Genomic DNA, 19,242 nt, shown 5'->3' on the forward strand with positions numbered 1-19,242 from the left:
GAAAAGCTCAGTACATGATTCCGTATAGTTCAGATATGTTCATTGTTGTTTCTAAATGCTTATTTTCCTGATTTAAAATCAAGTTTGAGGTAAGAGGAGGAATCTGGATCAATTGTGCCATTGTTGAACCCAGTGCAGCGTCATCCTCCGCCTACAGCCACTGAAATAGTTTTGCAGTTGTTTTTAGTTTGACAGTGGAGGCCTCTTAAACACTAACTACATTTAGTAAAGAAAGCATTTATGCTGTTGCCATTTCCTAATCAATGTGCCCTAATGTCATAACCAGCCTATATAGTCAATCGAATCTTCCACTGTAATTCAATGTAAATGGCAGTGCTCTATTGGTGCTGCAGCCTTTTAACTTCATTTCAGGTCCGCAGTGGCCAATATTCTGATTCACACAATGTCCATTAGCTTCACTGGCACTTCCAGACATTTTCCTCCTCGCCTTAAATTGTCTGGCCAGAGCCAATAGCACATTTTTACGACCTCCTCTCCAGCTCCAAGTTTATGGGATCCTCATATAACCAGCGCCTCTTCTAAAAAGGTGAAGAGAATTCTCACTGTTTTTATACATTCTCAGTAAATCAATAATATTTTCACCAATAGCATTAGCAGATTTTGTATGGAAAAGGAAAGCAAAGCAGGGTTTTTCAGATGGACTAGTCTGTTATTTAAGCTGCAATATGTAACTTTTTTGGCGACCTGACCAAATTCACCTAGACGTGAGTTATAGATCTGTCCTTTTCATTGAAAGCAAGTCTAAAATGCAGTATATCTGTTCTGTGTGTGCTATTTCTATGATTACCATTGTTATGTTTTGTTTTTGCATCTTTTACATTTTCGGTTTTGTACACCAGTATCAAACGACTGAAAATACAATATTTTTGGTTATTGAAAACATTTCACAGCGGTTTAGATGGTACAATCATTCTCTGCACTTGTTTGTTTTGTCAAAAACTGAAATTCTGAGAGCTATTAGAATATTAGGAACCAGGAAATGTCGAAGTGATTTCTACACATTGCACCTTTAAATACCTGCTCAATTTTTTTGTTTAGGATTTTCTGTAATATGCAAGATCCAGATGCTGCTTCTTTGTTTTTAGACTTTGGTAAACAAAGGCTTATCCTTGACCTGCCTGCATTAGTGAGTGTGCAGTAAGAAGCTTAGTAGCTGTCTCCTTATAGCCAGCCCAGTACAGATCAACACTAAGGAGTTGAGGGAAGTGATAATGAGGAGGGTCCTGCTGGGAGAAATGGGCAGTATGATGACATACTTCATGTTTGGAGCTTTCAAGTTGATTGTTGTCACACACTGAACTAGTAATAAAAAATGAACACTGACACATTGAGGAAAACCAGGTAAAAAGTCTGAATGTGAACCATGTATGTACTTTGCAAGAATACCACAATTATGGTTGGGCATGTTTAGCATCAAGCACCTTTTTACCCCAAATATTATTTTTTGTGTAACCTTGATTATTGTACGGTACTATTGTAACTGTATGCTGTCTTGTCTTCCCCAAGGCTGCACAATGCAAGGTTGTCGGGGACAAGCTTCAGTTCTCCCTCAGTGCATCACCATCAGCTATGTCTCCAGGAGAGCCCTGTAGGTACAGCGTGAAGATATCGCCACTTGAACTGCAGGTAAAGGAACACAACAGTTATGTCCACTACATCTGCAGCTAACATCTTTCCCATCCCATCTCTATTGGAGTGATGCTTTAGACAAACAAAGGTAGAGTGAGGAAGAGAGAGAGGGAGGGGGGGGGGGGACTCCTGGTTCTCTCCCTGTGTTGTCTTAATGGAGGAAGCGCTGTGATTTATTGAACATGACACACTTCAGCATAGCTTTGCTGCTGCTATGAGAATCTGATTAAATGGCGAGGACCTAGAGGTTGGCAGATGTCCTGGATACCTTATTTAAATCACTGTCTGTCTAATGTAAAATACTGGAGGAGGTATAGGAGAAAATTCTTGGTAAAGGTGCCCCATTTTTCCTACTACCTCCACTTTTGTCATTGGAGAAGAGAGAAAGTAAGAATAATTTCTCACCTAAAAAGTGATGTTGAGAAATGTTCCTTCTTTCATGTTAAACAAGGTTGAGATGGCTTGATACATCCATTTTATTAGCATCGCCCGTAACTGGGCACGATTTAAAGTCAAATCTCTGACTCGGGCTCACCCATAATGTTTAGCAATCTCGCCTTTCCCTCTGCTGGTTTTTCCCTCAAGGTTGCTTGCTGTAGCCTAGTACTACTTGTGATTTCATATTGAACATCATGAAAGTGAGAAAGACAACCGGAGTGTGTGTTGTGGGTATATTACATAAAGCTCTATAAGTTTCCATCCCGTCTAAGTTATTGAGCTAGTTGTTAAGCGGTTGCAAATGCACGGCTAGTAAGTGGCTGTTGAAGTTAACCCAATTAAATTAAAGCTATTTTTTTTAAATAAATCTGGTGGCCTCATTGTGGGCCTGATCCTGTCATAAATACAAGTCCAGTGAGAGGTGAAAAATCTAAAGCCAGGACTAGGTTTGGTTTTGGTCAGTACACCTTTTGTTAGGGTTTTGGATTGGTTGTTGTTTTTGGGAGGGGTAGAGGGAGGCTATTGTTTTTGTTTTTCATACTCCCTCCTTCAGTTTGTTCTGGAAAAGTCCTGAGGGCAGGCCTTTTGAAATATGTTCATCCTTTTTCACATTGCGACTGACTGACACTAGAATGGTCCCTGTTCTTGTTATGAGTGATTGTGAAAGATGTATTTGAACAGTATATTGAGCCAGTGTGTTTCTCTTTCTGCCTCACTCACACGCTCTGTGGTTTTGCAGCTTAGTGCACTTTGGCCATGTGTAACCACACAGTTGTAACACAACTGTAGTATCATTGCAGTGGGGCATTTCATGTGACTGACATGATGGGCTACTATAAATGGAATCCTTTTGTTCTCAGGTATTTTTTCCTAAACCATAAGACACTAGGCTATATTCATTCCCCATTACTATAATGATACCGTGTTTGTTAACATTTTCCCACACATGGATGATACATCTCCCATGGAAATAGTAGTGCTTCTGGCAAAATATGGTTGCTGTACTTTACTCACCATTACTTGACTCCATTTGTACTGTGCTTTATGTAACACTTAAGGCCTACACTTTTTTCCAGTATGACCAAAACCTATTTTTACTGATCAAAATGATTTTTTTCTAAATATATATATATTGTATTGTATTGTATTTGAGTGCTACCAAACAAAGGCTTTTTCTGATAACATAGTTGGCTGTACAGTCAGAGTGGATTCTAGGCATGCTGGGACAGGATGGCCCAGTCACTAGCACACAGTCCTCTCTCCCACTAGCACATAGTCCTCTGTCTGTCTCTCTCCCACACTCGCTCACTCTCCTTCTCTCTCACTTCCTCTCTTTTTCTCTCTATGGTGGACTGCTCAATTACAGCTCATTGTGTTGGCTTGCACTCTGCCGGGGTGAAGCGTGTATTTGGGATAATATAACAACTGTGTTGTTGCTCATGGCCTGTCTGTTGCCCCCTGTTCCCCAGTTGGACTTGCAGATAAGGGAGGCTGAAGGAGAGGTCTGGGTGGGCTGGGGGGTGTCCCATCTGGAGGCATGGGACCTGCAGCTCAGCCCCAGCTTCACACAGGTATGGCCCATAACCCACAGTCTGTGGTATAAAATATATATATAAGGCAAACATTTGAAAAACTAAGATCTTCAATACTTCCTGAGGGTAAACTGCAAACCTCAACATGTTTTTTATGATGTTTCCAAAAATGATCAGTCCTGACAAGTCAAACTGTAATGGAGATGATTGCTAGTGATGTGATGGTGGAGTTGATCCATTTGTCTGTCAGGACAATGCCACAGGCCCAAGTGTGGCTGCAGTAAAGGACGTGCTGAGACAGCTGCTGTGTGCGGCGCATCCCTCCGTGATGCTGAGTTGCAGGCCTGCTCAGGCCACAGAGGTCAAGGTGAGAGGAAGACATTACGGTTTGACACTGGAACAGGACTCCCGTGGGTCAGGACAGGATCGACAGACCAAAGGAACAGTCAGTACAGGAATAGTTATAAACTGTTTTGGTGGGGGGGTAGAAATATGCAATGTGTGAGAATAGAAAAAAAACGATTATAGTTTACTTAATAAAAATGAAATGTAAAATATATGGTCATTTTCCCCTTCCATCAACCCATTCCAGTTGTAGCCAGCAATGTCGGAGTGGCATTGTATATAATATGAAAAAAGAATATAATACAGTATATACATATGAAATGAGTAAACATTATTAAAACTTGTTAACGGTACAGGTTCCCCAAGGGGAACCACGCCCCCCCGCTCAACTCAAACCGTGGAGCACAGAATGCAAAAATATTCTTAGAAATAAATATTCCCTTACCTTTGATGGTCTTTGATCAGAATGTAATGGAAGGAGTCAAATTTACCTAATATAAAGTTTGGTTTCAGTTCGTGTGTCTTTGTATTAGCATATGCTAATAGACTAATGTTCCATGTCTATGTACAGTTGAAGTCGGAAGTTTACACACCGTAGCCAAATACATTTACACACAGTTTTTCACAATTCCTGACATTTAGTTCTAGTAAAAATTCTCTGTCTTGGGTCAGTCAGGATCACCACTTTCTTTTAAGAATGTGAAATGTCAGAATAATAGTAGAGAATTATTTATTTCAGCTTTTATTTCTTTCATCACATTCCCAGTGTGTCTGAAGTTTACATACACTCAATTAGTATACGGAAGCATGGCCTTTAAATTGTTGAACTTGGGTCAAATGTTTCAGGTAGCCTTCCACAAGCTTCTCACAATAAGTTGGGTGAATTGTGGCCCATTCCTTCTGACAGAGCTGGTGTTTCGGAGTCAGGTTTGTAGGCCTCCTTGCTCGCAAACCACCCATTTTCTATTTCGAAGACGTACAACAACAAATGCACCCTGTCAGCACATTGTTCTCCTGTCAACTGTTGACCATTTCTATACCTCTATTGATAGATTGCCTGATATGCAGAAGTGCTGTATATCAACATAGTTAGGTTGCTTAGTCTCCACACCACGCGTTCCTGAGTCAGGTGTGTTAATGCTGGGCTGGAACAAAAGCATGCACACCCTGTAGCTCTACACTTCTCTCCACTATATAATATATGGTAGTACCTAATATCGGCATGTTCTCTGTCCGCTTCTCTAGGAGGCCTGTAAGCAGGTGACATCACCGCCCAAGCCCCCCCGCGCTCACGACTGGAAGCTGCTGGTGAAGAATATCCGGGTGACATGTAAGGAGCAGGAGGACGGTGCTGCAGGTGAGGGACACAACTGGATTATAAACTGGTTCAACCATGAAAACATGGGCAAAACAATGAAGTGTTGCTCCAGCGCCACATGTGCTGATAGGGTTTATTGTTGAAATGTGCAGTGTGGCATAAAGCCAAGGAGGCAGCAGCTATGCAATAGCCATGCCAACTTGTGTCTCCACCAGTTGATAATAGACACTTCCGGCGCCGACAGAGATGGCCGCTTTGCGTTCCTAGGAAACTATGCAGTTTTTGTTTTTTTTACGTGTACCCCAGGTCATCTTAGGTTTCATTACATACAGTCGAGAAGAACTACTGTATATAAGATCAGCGTCAACTCACCATCAGTATGACCAAGAATATGTTTTTCGCGACGCGGATCCTGTGTTCTGCCTTACAAACAGGACAACGGAATGGATCGCATGCAGCGACCCAAAAAAATGACTCTGAAAAAGAGGGAAACGAGGCGGTCTTCTGGTCAGACTACAGAGACGGGCACATCGTGCCCCACTTCCTAGCATTCTTCTTGCCAATGTCCAGTCTCTTGACAACAAGGTTGATGAAATCCGAGCAAGGGTAGCATTCCAGAGGGACATCAGAGACTGTAACGTTCTGTGCTTCACGGAAACATGGCTCACTGGAGAGACGCTATCCGAAGCGGTGCAGCCAACGGGTTTCTCCACGCATCGCGCCGACAGAAACAAACACCTTTCTGGTAAGAAGAGGGGTGGGGGTGTATGCCTTATGGCTAACGAGGCATGGTGCGATGAAAGAAACATACAGGAACTCAAATGTTCACCTGATTTAGAATTCCTCACAATCAAATGTAGACCGCATTATCTACCAAGAGAATTCTCTTTGATTATAATCACAGCCGTATATACCCCCCCAAGCAGACACATTGATGGCTCTGAACGAACTTTATTTAACTCTTTGCAAACTGGAAACCATTTATCCGGAGGCTGCATTCATTGTTGCTGGGGATTTTAACAAGGCTAATCTGAAAACAAGACTCCCTAAATTTTATCAGCATATCGATTGCGCAACCAGGGGCGGAAAAACCTTGGATCACTGTTACTCTAACTTCCGCGACGCATATAAGGCCCTGCCCCGCCCCCCTTTCGGAAAAGCTGACCACGACTCCATTTTGCTGATACCTGCCTACAGACAAAAACTAAAAAAAGAAGCTCCCAGGCTGAGGTCTGTCCAACGCTGGTCCGACCAAGCTGACTCCACACTCCAAGACTGCTTCCATCACGTGGACTGGGACATGTTTCGTATTGCGTCAGATAACAACATTGACGAATACGCTGATTCGGTGTGCGAGTTCATTAGAATGTGCGTTGAAGATGTCGTTCCCATAGCAACGATTAAAACATTCCCTAACCAGAAACTGTGGATTGATGGTAGCATTCGCGTGAAACTGAAAGCGCGAATCACTGCTTTCAATCAGGGCAAGGTGTCTGGTAACATGACTGAATACAAACAGTGCAGCTATTCCCTCCGTAAGGCTATCAAACAAGCTAAGCGTCAGTACAGAGACAAAGTAGAATCTCAATTCAACGGCTCAGACACAAGAGGCATGTGGCAGGGTCTACAGTCAATCACGGACTACAGGAAGAAATCCAGCCCAGTCACGGACCAGGATGTCTTGCTCCCAGGCAGACTAAATAACTTTTTTGCCCGCTTTGAGGACAATACAGTGCCACTGACACGGCCTGCAACGGAAACATGCGGTCTCCTTCACTGCAGCCGAGGTGAGTAAAACATTTAAACGTGTTAACCCTCGCAAGGCTGCAGGCCCAGACGACATCCCCAGCCGCGCCCTCAGAGCATGCGCACATATTCAATCAATCCCTATACCAGTCTGCTGTTCCCACATGCTTCAAGAGGGCCACCATTGTTCCTGTTCCCAAGAAAGCTAAGGTAACTGAGCTAAACGACTACCGCCCCGTAGCACTCACGTCCGTCATCATGAAGTGCTTTGAGAGACAAGTCAAGGACCATATCACCTCCACCCTACCTGACACCCTAGACCCACTCCAATTTGCTTACCGCCCAAATAGGTCCACAGACGATGCAATCTCAACCACACTGCACACTGCCCTAACCCATCTGGACAAGAGGAATACCTATGTGAGAATGCTGTTCATCGACTACAGCTCGGCATTCAACACCATAGTACCCTCCAAGCTCGTCATCAAGCTCGAGACCCTGGGTCTCGACCCTGCCCTGTGCAACTGGGTACTGGACTTCCTGACGGGCCGCCCCAGGTGGTGAGGGTAGGTAACAACATCTCCTCCCCGCTGATCCTCAACACTGGGGCCCCACAAGGGTGCGTTCTGAGCCCTCTCCTGTACTCCCTGTTCACCCACGACTGCGTGGCCACGCACACCTCCAACTCAATCATCAAGTTTGCGGACGACACAACAGTGGTATGCTTGATTACCAACAACGACGAGACGGCCTACAGGGAGGAGGTGAGGGCCCTCGGAGTGTGGTGTCAGGAAAATAACCTCACACTCAACGTCAACAAAACTAAAGAGATGATTGTGGACTTCAGGAAACAGCAGAGGGAACACCCCCTATCCACATCGATGGAACAGTAGTGGAGAGAGTAGCTTTAAGTTCCTCGGCATACACATCACAGACAAACTGAATTGGTCCACTCACACAGACAGCATCGTGAAGAAGGCGCAGCAGCGCCTCTTCAACCTCAGGAGGCTGAAGAAATTCGGCTTGTCACCAAAAGCACTCACAAACTTCTACAGATGCACAATCGAGAGCATCCTGGCGGGCTGTATCACCGCCTGGTACGGCAACTGCTCCGCCCTCAACCGTAAGGCTCTCCAGAGGGTAGTGAGGTCTGCACAACGCATCACCGGGGGCAAACTACCTGCCCTCCAGGACACCTACACCACCCGATGTTACAGGAAGGCCATAAAGATCATCAAGGACATCAACCACCCGAGCCACTGCCTGTTCACCCCACTATCATCCAGAAGGCAAGGTCAGTACAGGTGCATCAAAGCTGGGACCGAGAGACTGAAAAACAGCTTCTATCTCAAGGCCATCAGACTGTTAAACATCCACCACTAACATTGAGTGGCTGCTGCCAACACACTGACACTGACTCAACTCCAGCCACTTTAATAATGGGAATTGATGGGAAATGATGTAAATATATCACTAGCCACTTTAAACAATGCTACCTTATATAATGTTACTTACCCTACATTATTCATCTCAGATGCATACGTATATACTGTACTCTATATCATCGACTGCATCCTTATGTAATACATGTATCACTAGCCACTTTAACTATGCCACTTTGTTTACATACTCATCTCATATGTATATACTGTACTCAATACCATCTACTGTATCTTGCCTATGCTGCTCTGTACCATCACTCATTCATATATCCTTATGTACATATTCTTTATCCCCTTACACTGTGTATAAGACAATAGTTTAGGAATTGTTAGTTAGATTACTTGTTGGTTATTACTGCATTGTCGGAACTAGAAGCACAAGCATTTTGCCACACTCGCATTAACATCTGCTAACCATGTGTATGTGACAAATAAAATTTGATTTGATACATTATTCATTCAGTTACAAGCCTGATAACCAGACTGACTTTATCTCAGCCATTGACATGTACACTGATATTTCTAATATTGAGTTTCACCCCCCTTTTTCCTTAGAACAGTCTCAATTCGTCCGTGCATGGACTCTACAAGGTGTCAAAAGCGTTCCACAGGGATGCTGGCTGATGTTGATTTGAATTCTTCCCACAGTTGTGTCAAGTTGGCTGGATAAACCCAGCAGCGTTGCAGTTCTTGACGCATTCAAACCTGCCTGGTACCTACTACCATACCCTGTTCAAAGGCACTTAAATATTTTGTCATGCCCATTCACCCTCTGAATGGCACACATACACAATCCATGTTTCAATTGTTTCCAGGTTTAAAAATCCCTCTCTAACCTGTCTCCTCTTTAATTTATATTGATTTGAAGTGGATTTAACAAGTGACATCAATAAGGTATCTTAGTTTTCACCTGGATTCACCTGGCCAGTCTGTCATGGAAAGAACAAGTGTTCCTCTTGTTTTGTACACTCAATGTAAATGTACTGTCACGACAAGTAACTATCTTGCTATTAACCCTTCTGTACTTTCTGGCAGCCCCGAGAAAATCAAATTGACATAACAACTAAAAAACATCAGTCCATCAGTTTCAGCCAGAGAGATCTGTCTTTTGGTGCTTCTCAATCTACCTCACCCGCCAATATCTCCCTTCCGCATCTGCGGTGAAAGGTGGTAGAGCTAAATCTGTTTTTCAGACCATGAGACATCCCAAAAATCGGTCTTCTCACGAAAACATCTGTAGCGTCCATACGGTTTGGCCTACAAACCATTATGACACTCTGGAAATTTTCACGACCGGGAAAAAGACCAGTGAAAAAAATTAATGGAAGTGTATATGTATGGATATAGTTTAGTGCCTAAAATAAGGGGTTGAATATTTGTCCCAAAATATATACAGTACCAGTCAAAAGTTTGGACACACCTACTCATTCAAGGGTTTTTCTTTATTTGTACAATTTTCTATATTGTAGAATAATAGTGAAGACCTCAACACTATGGAATAATGTTGTAAACAAAAAATTGTTAAACAAATCAAAATATATTTTATATGACAGATTCTTCAAAGTAGCCACCCTTTGTCTTGATGACAGCTTTGCACAGTCTTGGCATTCTCTCAACCTGCTTCATGATGTAGTGACCTGGAAGGCATTTCAATTAACAGGTGTGCCTTAACTTAATTGGTGGAATTTCTTTCCTTAATGCATTTGAGCAGTTGGGTTGTGACAAGGTACTGTATGGGTGGTATACAGAAGATAGCCCTATTTGGTAAAAGACCATGTCCATATTATGGCAAGAACAGTGCAAATAAGCAAAGGGAAATGGCAGTCCATCATTACTTTAAGACATGAAGGTCAGTCCTGAATATTTCAACAACTTTGAAAGTTTCTTCAAGTGCAGTCGCAAAAACCATCAAGCGCTATGATGAAACTGGTTCTTATGAGGACCGCCACAGGATAGGAAGACCCAGAGTTACCTCTGCTGCAGAGGATAAGTTCATTGGAGTTACCAGCCTCAGAAATTGCAGCCCAAATAAATGCTTCAGAGTTCAAGTAACAGACACATCTCAACATCAACTGTTCAGAGGAGACTGCGTGAATCAGGCTTTCATGGTTGAATTGCTGCAAAGTAACCACTACTAAAAGACCTCAATAAGAGACTTGCTTGGGCCAAGAAACATGAGCAATGGACATTATACAGGTGGAAATCTGTCCTTTTGATCTGATGAGTCCAAATTTGAGATTTTTTTGGGTTCCAACCACCGTGTCTTTGTGAGACACAGAATAGGTGAACGGATGATCTCTGCATGTGTGGTTCCCACCATGGAGGAGGAGGTGTGATGGTTTGGGGGTGCTTTGCTGGTGACACTGTCGTGATTTATTTAGAATTCAAGGCACACTTAACCAGCATGTCTACCACAGCATTCTGCAGCGATACACCAGTCCCACTACACACAAACCAGATGGGATATCATTTGTTTTTCAACAGGGCAATGACCTAAAACACACCTCCAGGCTGTGTAAGGGCTATTTGACCAAGAAGGAGAGTAATGGAGTGCTGCATCAGATGACCTGGCCTCCACAATCACCCGACCTCAACCCAACTGAGATGATTTGGGATGAGTTGGACCGCGGAGTAAAGGAAAAGCAGCCAACAAGTATTCAGCATATGTGGGAACTCCTTCAAGACTGTTGGAAAAGCATTCCTCATGAAGCTGGTTTAGAGAATGCCAAGAGTGTGCAAAGCTGTCATCAAGGCAAAAGGTGGCTGCTTTGAAGAATCTAAATTATGTTCCATGTAGTGAATCTTTTATTCAATGCATTTCTATGGGCTAATAGCAGTAATGGCCCCAAAAATGTGTATGCCTAAACTAAGGTGTTCAGACCATAGAAATAGAATGAACTCATTCTAATACTGTAGGTTCAGACATCCAACGTCAATTACAATGAGGCGGCAGCGTAGCCTAGTGGTTAGAGTGTTAGTGTTGGACTAGTAACCGGCAGGTTTCAAGTTCAAATCCCCTAGCTGACAACGTACAAATCTGTCGTTCTGCCCCTGAACAAGGCAGTTCACCCGCTGTTCCTAGGCCATCATTGAAAATAAGAATTTGTTCTTAACTGACTTGCCTAGTTAAATAAAAGTAAAATAAACTATTTTATTTAGTTTTCCAACAATTACTTGAACGTCGACTTAATCTAATGTTCAAACATTATAATGCACATGACTTGGGTTGTCAGTGTACTGTACCAATCAACCCCAATGTTTGATTTGCATGGGGTTGTGCATTTCTATTGAACTCCTTCTGTTGTTTGCACTTTGCAGGCAGTATGAATCCCCTGTGTGTGCTGCAGCTAGACGACCCTCCACAGAAACTCTCCACTTCAGTCCTACAAAACACAGCCAGCCCAGCCTGGGACCAGCCCTTCATCTTGTGAGTCCAGACTCGAGATCCACTGCTACTGCTGCTGCCAGAGAGTCTTTACAGAGCCCTTTTATATGGAAATAAAAAATGAAGCTAGTAGACATTATAGTGACGTGAGCTCAATCTCTTGGTAAACACTTGCCACTCAGTCGCATAATATCCAACCCACAGTCCCTCTCGCTCCCTCAGTCTTCCTGTTGCTTGTCCTCAGTTTTGTAAATGTTCCTCTTTTTCTCACCAAGTGAGCTGAATGGACGATCAAAAGAGCTCAATATTCAGCTGCTGGATGATGGGAAACCTCAGGAGAGTAAGTATATATTTGTTTTGTATCTCGAACTCTAGTCACAGGGAGAGGTAAGGAAACTAATAGTATATGTGATGCACACCCACAATATTTGAATTTAAGAACAATTGAAGCATTTTATCACTCTTAAAATATGTCTGATAGCCTTAAAATGTTGTCATTTTACTCATACACTGACCTAATTGTTGTTTGTGAGCAAAATTATACAGTTGAAGTCGGAAGTTTACATACATTTAAACTCCGTTTTTTACAATTACTGACATTTAATCCTAGTAGAAATTCCCTGTCTTAGGTCAGTTAGATCACCACTTTATTTTAAGAATGTGAAATGTCAGAATAATAGTAGAGAGAATTATTTATTTCAGCTTTTATTTCTTTCATCACATTCCCACTGGGTCAGAAGTTTACATACGCTCAATTAGTATTTGGTAGCATTTTCAGTTCCTTCCACAAATTTTCTATAGAATTGAGGTCAGGGCTATGTGATGGCCACTCCAATACCTTGACTTTGTTGTACTTAAGCCATTTTGCCAAAACTTTGGAAGTATGCTATCTATTTTGTGAAGTGCACCAGTCCCTCCTGCAGCAAAGCACCCCCACAACATGATGCTGCCACCCCCATGCTTCACGATTGGGATGGTGTTCTTCAGCTTGCAAGCCCCCCCCTTTTCCTCCAAACATAACGATGGTCATTATGGCCAAACAGTTCTATTTTTGTTTCATCGGACCAGAGGACATTTCTCCAAAATTACGATCTTTGTCCCCATGTGCAGTTGCAAACCGTAGTCTGGCTTTTTTATGGCGGTTTTGGAGCAGTAGCTTCTTCCTTGCTGAGTGGCCTTTCAGGTTATGTCGATATAGGACTCGTTTTACTGTGTATATAGATACTTTTGTACCTGTTTCCTCCAGCATCTTCACAAGGTCCTTTATTGCTGTTCTGGGATTGATTTACACTTTTCGTACCGAGGTATGTTCATCTCCAGGAGACCGACTGTGTCTCCTTCCTGAGTGGTATGACAGCTGTGTGGTCCCATGGTGTTTATACTTGCGTACTATTGTTTGTACAGATGAACGTGGTACCTTCAGGCATTTGGAAATTGCTCCCAAGGATGAACTAGACTTGTGGAGGTCTACCATTTTTTTTTTCTGAGGTGTTGGCTGATTTCTTTTGATTTTCCTATGATGTCAAGCAAAGAGGCACTGAGTTTGAAGGTAGACCTTGAAATACATCCACGGATACACCTCCAATTGACTCAAATGATGTCAATTAGCCTATCAGAAGCTTCTAAAGCCATGACATAATTTTCTGGAATTTTCCAAGCTGTTTGAAGGCACAGTCAACTTAGTGTATGTAAACTTATGACCCACTGGAATTGTGATACAGTGAAATAATCTGTCTGTAAACAATTGTTGGAAATATTACTTGTGTCATGCACAAAGTAGATGTCCTAAACGGCTTGCCAAAACTATAGTTTGTTAACAAGAAATTTGGAGTGGTTGAAAAATGAGTTTGACTCCAACCTAAGTGTATGTAAACTTCCGACTTCAGCAGTATGTATGAAGTCTTGTTATAGCAAACTGATTGGGATGTGTTGTCTTCCTGACAGACTCCTTAATGGGTCAAGTGTCTGTGCCTTTTCATCTGGTGAAGAAGCAACCCAAAGGACAGCAAACATTTGCCCTCATATCCAAAGACAAAGTGACTGGGTCACTTACTGCTGAGGCAAGATAACTACCTTTTTTAAGCCCCAGTGTGTTTTTTATATATATTTCCACTCTGAGGTGGGAATAATATTGTGAAAATTATGATAATGCCCTTTTACTGTAAGGGCTGTGAAAAAAGACCACCTGAAATGTCAGCCTGTTTTGGTAGGATGGAGTTTTGACCTGCCTGGTGACATCACCAGGTGGTAAGTTGGTAAACAGACCAATAAAAAAGAGTTCCAAACCTCTCTGCCAGTAACAGCTAGTTTTCCGCTCCTCGCTCCCAGACCGTCTTAGCAAAATTCTTGCTTGTCAAATTGTTCTTAGCTAAGAAGCTATTTCTGTTTCTTTTTGGCCATTTTATTGAAAAGATTCATAGTAAGTTACTTAATTGTTACCCAGAAATGATTTGATATAGAAATAAAAATATCTGCTTTGGACATTTTAACTTCTTAATACATATCAAATTCATATCCAATACCTTACCGTTTTACACAATGAATCATGTCATTCCATCCTTTCTTTCGTCCCCAAGTTTACCTACTTGGAACCTAGCGAGGTGCGGTCGTGGCAGCCCCCTACTCCAGCCCTCACTAAGAGAGTGGAAATGGACCGCACGGTTATGCCCTGCGGTACTGTGGTCACCACAATCACTGCAGTGAAGAGTAAACCAGCTCGACCACTACTGCCTGGACTGAGCAAAAATCCCACCCGGCGTACGTATTGAGTCTTTAACAATACAATTAATGTGTAAGATGGAACCCCAAAAGTATGACAGCAGGTAGCCTAGAGGTTAAGAGCTTTGGGCCAATTACCGAAAGGTTGCTGGTTTGAATCCTGGGCCAACTAGATGGAAAATCTGTTAATGTGCCCTTGAGCAAGGAACTTAACCTGAATTGCTCCTGTAAGTCGCTCTGTCCAAGAGGGTCTCCTAAATGACTAAAATGTAAATATATGGCAATAATTTGGAGGTAATATAGTCCTTCTTGTCCACATACTATCGACAACTATTCTCTGGGGCTTTGATGTTGAGGCTTTTGAACTTTTTTTCAACACATGACTGCCTCTTGTCTAGGCATTACTATGAGATGTTGCTTACAGGAGATGGGCTCAGCTTATTTTAAATAAAATGTATAGAAAGCAATTACTGGTATTAATGTCAATAAAATGATAAGGATCTTATCCAAGTGATCTTGTATGTTTTCAGAGACCCCCTTGAAGCCTCCCAGCTGCACCAAGTCCAAGCTGTCGTCTCGGAGGGTGTCAGAGCAGCCATCCATGCTGGGGACGATGGGGAGTAAGGCCCTGTCCTCCTCCGACACAGAGCTGCTTATGCTCAATGGGTCCGATCCCGTGGCAGAGGCCGCCATCCGCCAGCTCCACGAGTCAGCCAAGCAGAAGCTCAAGTCCCCGGTCAAGAAGAGCACCATCATCATCTCAGGAGTGGCCAAGGTACCATAATAATACGTAAGATTTGGTTAGGGATTTTCTGAAACCCAAAGACACTTGAACTCAAAGGCATACCATACGGAGCAGCTCGGCAGTACACTCCAAAGGTCAAATAGGGGATGCTTATATTTGCCCATTTTCACTGCATTAGCAAGTGGGTAACCTGCACAAGTGTGGAATGCAAATGTTTTTTGCATATCCACACCCACAAAGATTGTGGTCACAATCAGGGATCAGTCATTATTGATGGTGACCCTGGAGCAATTAGAGTTAAGTGCCTTGCTCGAGGGCAGAGCAACATTTTTTTTCACGTTGTTGGCTCGGGGATTCAAACTAGCAACCTTTTGGTTACTGGCCCAAAGCTCGAACCACTAAGCTACTCTCTACCTCTTAGAGGCTCTTCAGCTCTTCTTTTTGAAATGTTAAGAGTGGGTTTTCTATTCTGTACTCCATTTCTTAGACCCCTCTTTCTCAGGATGATGAGATGGCATTGATGGTGGGCTACGCTGCTGCGATGGATGCCTCCATGTCGGAGCAGGGTTCTCAGGAGATTTCTGTGGCGACTGCTTCAGTAGTAGGAGCCAGTAGCAACCTCCCGGAGGCGTGGTCAGAACCCCAGGAGGGCCCCAGTGGAGTTGTCCAGGCTCAAGCCCAGCAGGCCCCGGAGGACTGGGAGAGCCAAGCAGAAGAGGACCCAGACAGAGATGCAGATAAAACCTCCATGTCCCTCTGCATCTCAGAGTCAGGCTCCAAAAAGAGCAGGGGTGAGAGTTTATGGAATCGTGCCCTATGTGGCAAATCTTTAAGATCTTATTGTTGTCTATTTTTAGCCTTATTCTCTCCTAAAATATTCCACCGGGCATATCACTTTGGAAACGCTTTTACTCTACTCAAGTCCTTATGATCCTGGTCACCACTCCAGTCTTCTCATTTTTCCTTCCTTCCTCCTATCTCCACCCTTCCCTTGTCTCTTTATTCTTTGCCATCTTAAAGAGGATACCATTGCTAACCAGAAATGTTTTCCTGAAGAGTAAGTTACCTCACAAGCAGCTGTTAGTAGCTTGGTACAGTAGTGACTAGACTAGCATGCTATCCATCTATGAAATGTGACATTCACATTTTCCTCCAGGTGGTATAACATCTTTTAGGCTGCAAAAGCTCCAAGCTGTGTTGTAGGAGCAGTTTTAGGTGCACTTATATCAAGGTCTGTGCTATTTTTCAAGACCAGAGTTGGGGCTGGGCAATATGGCCTAAAATTCATATCTTAACGATTCACAATATATCACTTAAACAAATGTTTTCTCTAAATAAGCTTTGTTGTACAATTAAAGGTCAAATACATTGCATTTTCAATGATCTAAAGAATTTCCGGTTTGTGAAATATCCTTTTTTGCAATAATCACTGATCTGGCTTTCAAGTCTGTCTATTAAAATGTATTTTTTGTTACAAATTTAACTAGAACCGTGCATAATGCACATTCACTAATAATGACTAACTTCTTGTAGCAGGCATAACAGAAAATTAACACAGGTTTCATAAACAATCTTTCAAGCAAGTCCACATGCTGGTGAGTAGCCCGCTAATCTTTATATTTCAAGTCTAGCCAACTTGGAACTACAGTGCATTCGGGAATTATTCAGACCCCTTGACCTTTTCCACATTTTGTTACGTTACAGCCTTATTTAAAAATGTATTAACTTGTTATGGCTGCAATCCTGCTAACGGGATTGATATGATACCACCAGTGAAAATAGAGGGCGCCAAATTCAAACCACAGAAATCTCATAATTACAATTCCTGAAACATACATGTGTCTTATATCATTTAAGTTAATCTTGTTGTTAATCCCACCAAAGTGTCCGATTTCAAATATGCTTTTCAGCAAAAGCACTACAAACGATTATGTTAGGTCTCCACCAAACCACAATAAGCACAACCATTTTCCAGCTAAATATAGCATTCACAAAAAGCAGAAATAGAGATAAAATGAATCACTAACCTTGAATTATCTTCATCAGATGACACTCATAGGACTTCATGTTACACAATACATGCATGTTTTGTTTGATAAAGTTCATATTTATATAAAAAAATCTGAGTTAACATTGGTGTATTAGATTCACTAGTTCCAAAAACATCAAGTGATTTTGCATAGCCACATCGTTTCAACAGAAATATTCATCATAAATGTAGACGATAATACAAGTTATAAACATGGAATTATAGATATACCTCTCCTTAATGCAACTGCTGTGTCAGATTTCAAAAAAAGTTTGTGGAGAAAGCAACCCATGCAATAATCTGAGACGGAGCTCAGAACAGTAGCCAAATTAGCCGCCATGTTGGAGTCAACAGAAACCAGAAAATGCATGATAAATGCTTCCTTACCTTTGATGAACTTCATCAGAATGCAGTCCTAGCAATCCCAGGACCACAATAAATGCTTAATTTGTTCGAAAATGTCCGTTATTTATGTCCAATTAGCTACTTTGGTTAGCGCGTTTGGTAAACAATTCCAAAGTCACAAAGCGCGTCCACTATAACGTGACAAAATGTCCAAAAGTTCCGTAAGAGTCAGTAGAAACATGTCAAACGGTGCACTGAATCAATCTTTAGAATGTTGTTTACATATATCTTGAATAACATTCCAACCGGAGAATTAGAATGACTTCAGATGACCAGTGGAACGCAGGTCCTTCCCCTGTGAACGCGCATGGTGAAAGCCTGGTCAACTTGTGGCAGTTGTGACTATTTCCTGTCTCATTCGACCCCCCCATTAGTCATCAGACAAAGTTCTATGGACTGTTGACATCTAGTGGAAGGCGTAGGAAGTGAAAACTCATTCAAAATCTGCCACCCCCAGAAGAAATACAAACAGGAAGTGGAATTTCTCAGGTTTTTACCTGCAATATGAGTTCTGTTATACTCAGACATAATTCAAACAGTTTTAGAAACTTCAGAGTGTTTTCTATCCAATACTAATATTAACATGCATATATTAGCAACTGAGACTGAGGAGGTGGCCGTTTACAATGGGCACCTTTTCATCCAAGCTACTCAATACTGCCCCTGCAGCCAAAAAATGTCATTATTTTCTTTCATAAATCTACACACAATACCCATAATAACAAGGCAAAAAGTTTTTTTTTCCCGTTTTTTTTTTTTTTTTTGGCATACAAAGTAAATAACTAAAACATCACATTTGTGTAAGTATTCAGTCCCTTTACTCAGACCTTTGGTAGCACTACAGCCTCGATTCTTCTTGGGTATGACACTACAAGCTTGGCAAACCTGTATTTGGGAAGTTACTCCCATTCTCTGCAGATCCTCTCAAACTCTGTCAGGTTTGATGGGGAGCATCGCTGCACAACTATTTTCAGGTCACTCCAGAGATATTAGATCAGGTTCAAGTCCAGGCTCTGGCTGGGCCACTCATGGACATTCAGAGACTTGTCCCAAAGCCACTCCTGCGTTGTCTTGGCTATGTGGTTAGAATCGTTGTCCTGTTGGAAGGTGAAACTTTCGCCCCAGTCTAAGGTTTTCATCAAGGATCTCTCTGTACTTTGCTTTGTTCATCTTTCCCTCGATCCTGACTAGTCTTCCAGTTCTTGCCACGGAAAAAGATCTCCACAGTTTGATGCTGCCTCCACCATGCTTTACTGTATGGAGGGTGCCAGGTTTCCTCCAGATGTGACACTTGGCATTCAGGCCAAAGAGTTCAACCTTGGTTTCATCAGACCAGAGAATCTTATTTCTCATGGTCTGAGAGTCCTTTAGGTGCCTTTGGCAAACTCCAAGTGGGCTGTCATGTGCCTTTTCCTGAGAAGTGGCTTCTGTCTGGCCACTATACAATAAATGGCTGTTTGGTGGAGTGATGCAGAGATGGTTGTCCTTC

At 42.4% G+C, this 19,242-nt stretch overlaps 1 protein-coding gene across 2 annotated transcripts in view; it reads left to right on the forward strand.

Annotated features, from left to right (window-relative positions):
* LOC135550681 (C2 domain-containing protein 2-like) overlaps window positions 1-19,242 on the forward strand; it is a 31,183-nt gene that overhangs the window by 1,741 nt on the left and 10,200 nt on the right. For both annotated transcript variants that reach the window (XM_064981704.1, XM_064981703.1), the window contains exons 3-12: window positions 1,528-1,647; window positions 3,558-3,659; window positions 3,871-3,987; window positions 5,211-5,322; window positions 11,790-11,898; window positions 12,132-12,196; window positions 13,801-13,916; window positions 14,433-14,613; window positions 15,105-15,349; window positions 15,807-16,110. In XM_064981704.1, coding sequence (XP_064837776.1) covers window positions 1,528-1,647; window positions 3,558-3,659; window positions 3,871-3,987; window positions 5,211-5,322; window positions 11,790-11,898; window positions 12,132-12,196; window positions 13,801-13,916; window positions 14,433-14,613; window positions 15,105-15,349; window positions 15,807-16,110 — 1,471 coding nt within the window. The remainder of the gene's footprint in view (window positions 1-1,527; window positions 1,648-3,557; window positions 3,660-3,870; window positions 3,988-5,210; window positions 5,323-11,789; window positions 11,899-12,131; window positions 12,197-13,800; window positions 13,917-14,432; window positions 14,614-15,104; window positions 15,350-15,806; window positions 16,111-19,242) is intronic.

This window comes from Oncorhynchus masou, chromosome 12, assembly GCF_036934945.1.
Source record: "Oncorhynchus masou masou isolate Uvic2021 chromosome 12, UVic_Omas_1.1, whole genome shotgun sequence".
NCBI classification, from domain to species: domain Eukaryota; kingdom Metazoa; phylum Chordata; class Actinopteri; order Salmoniformes; family Salmonidae; genus Oncorhynchus; species Oncorhynchus masou.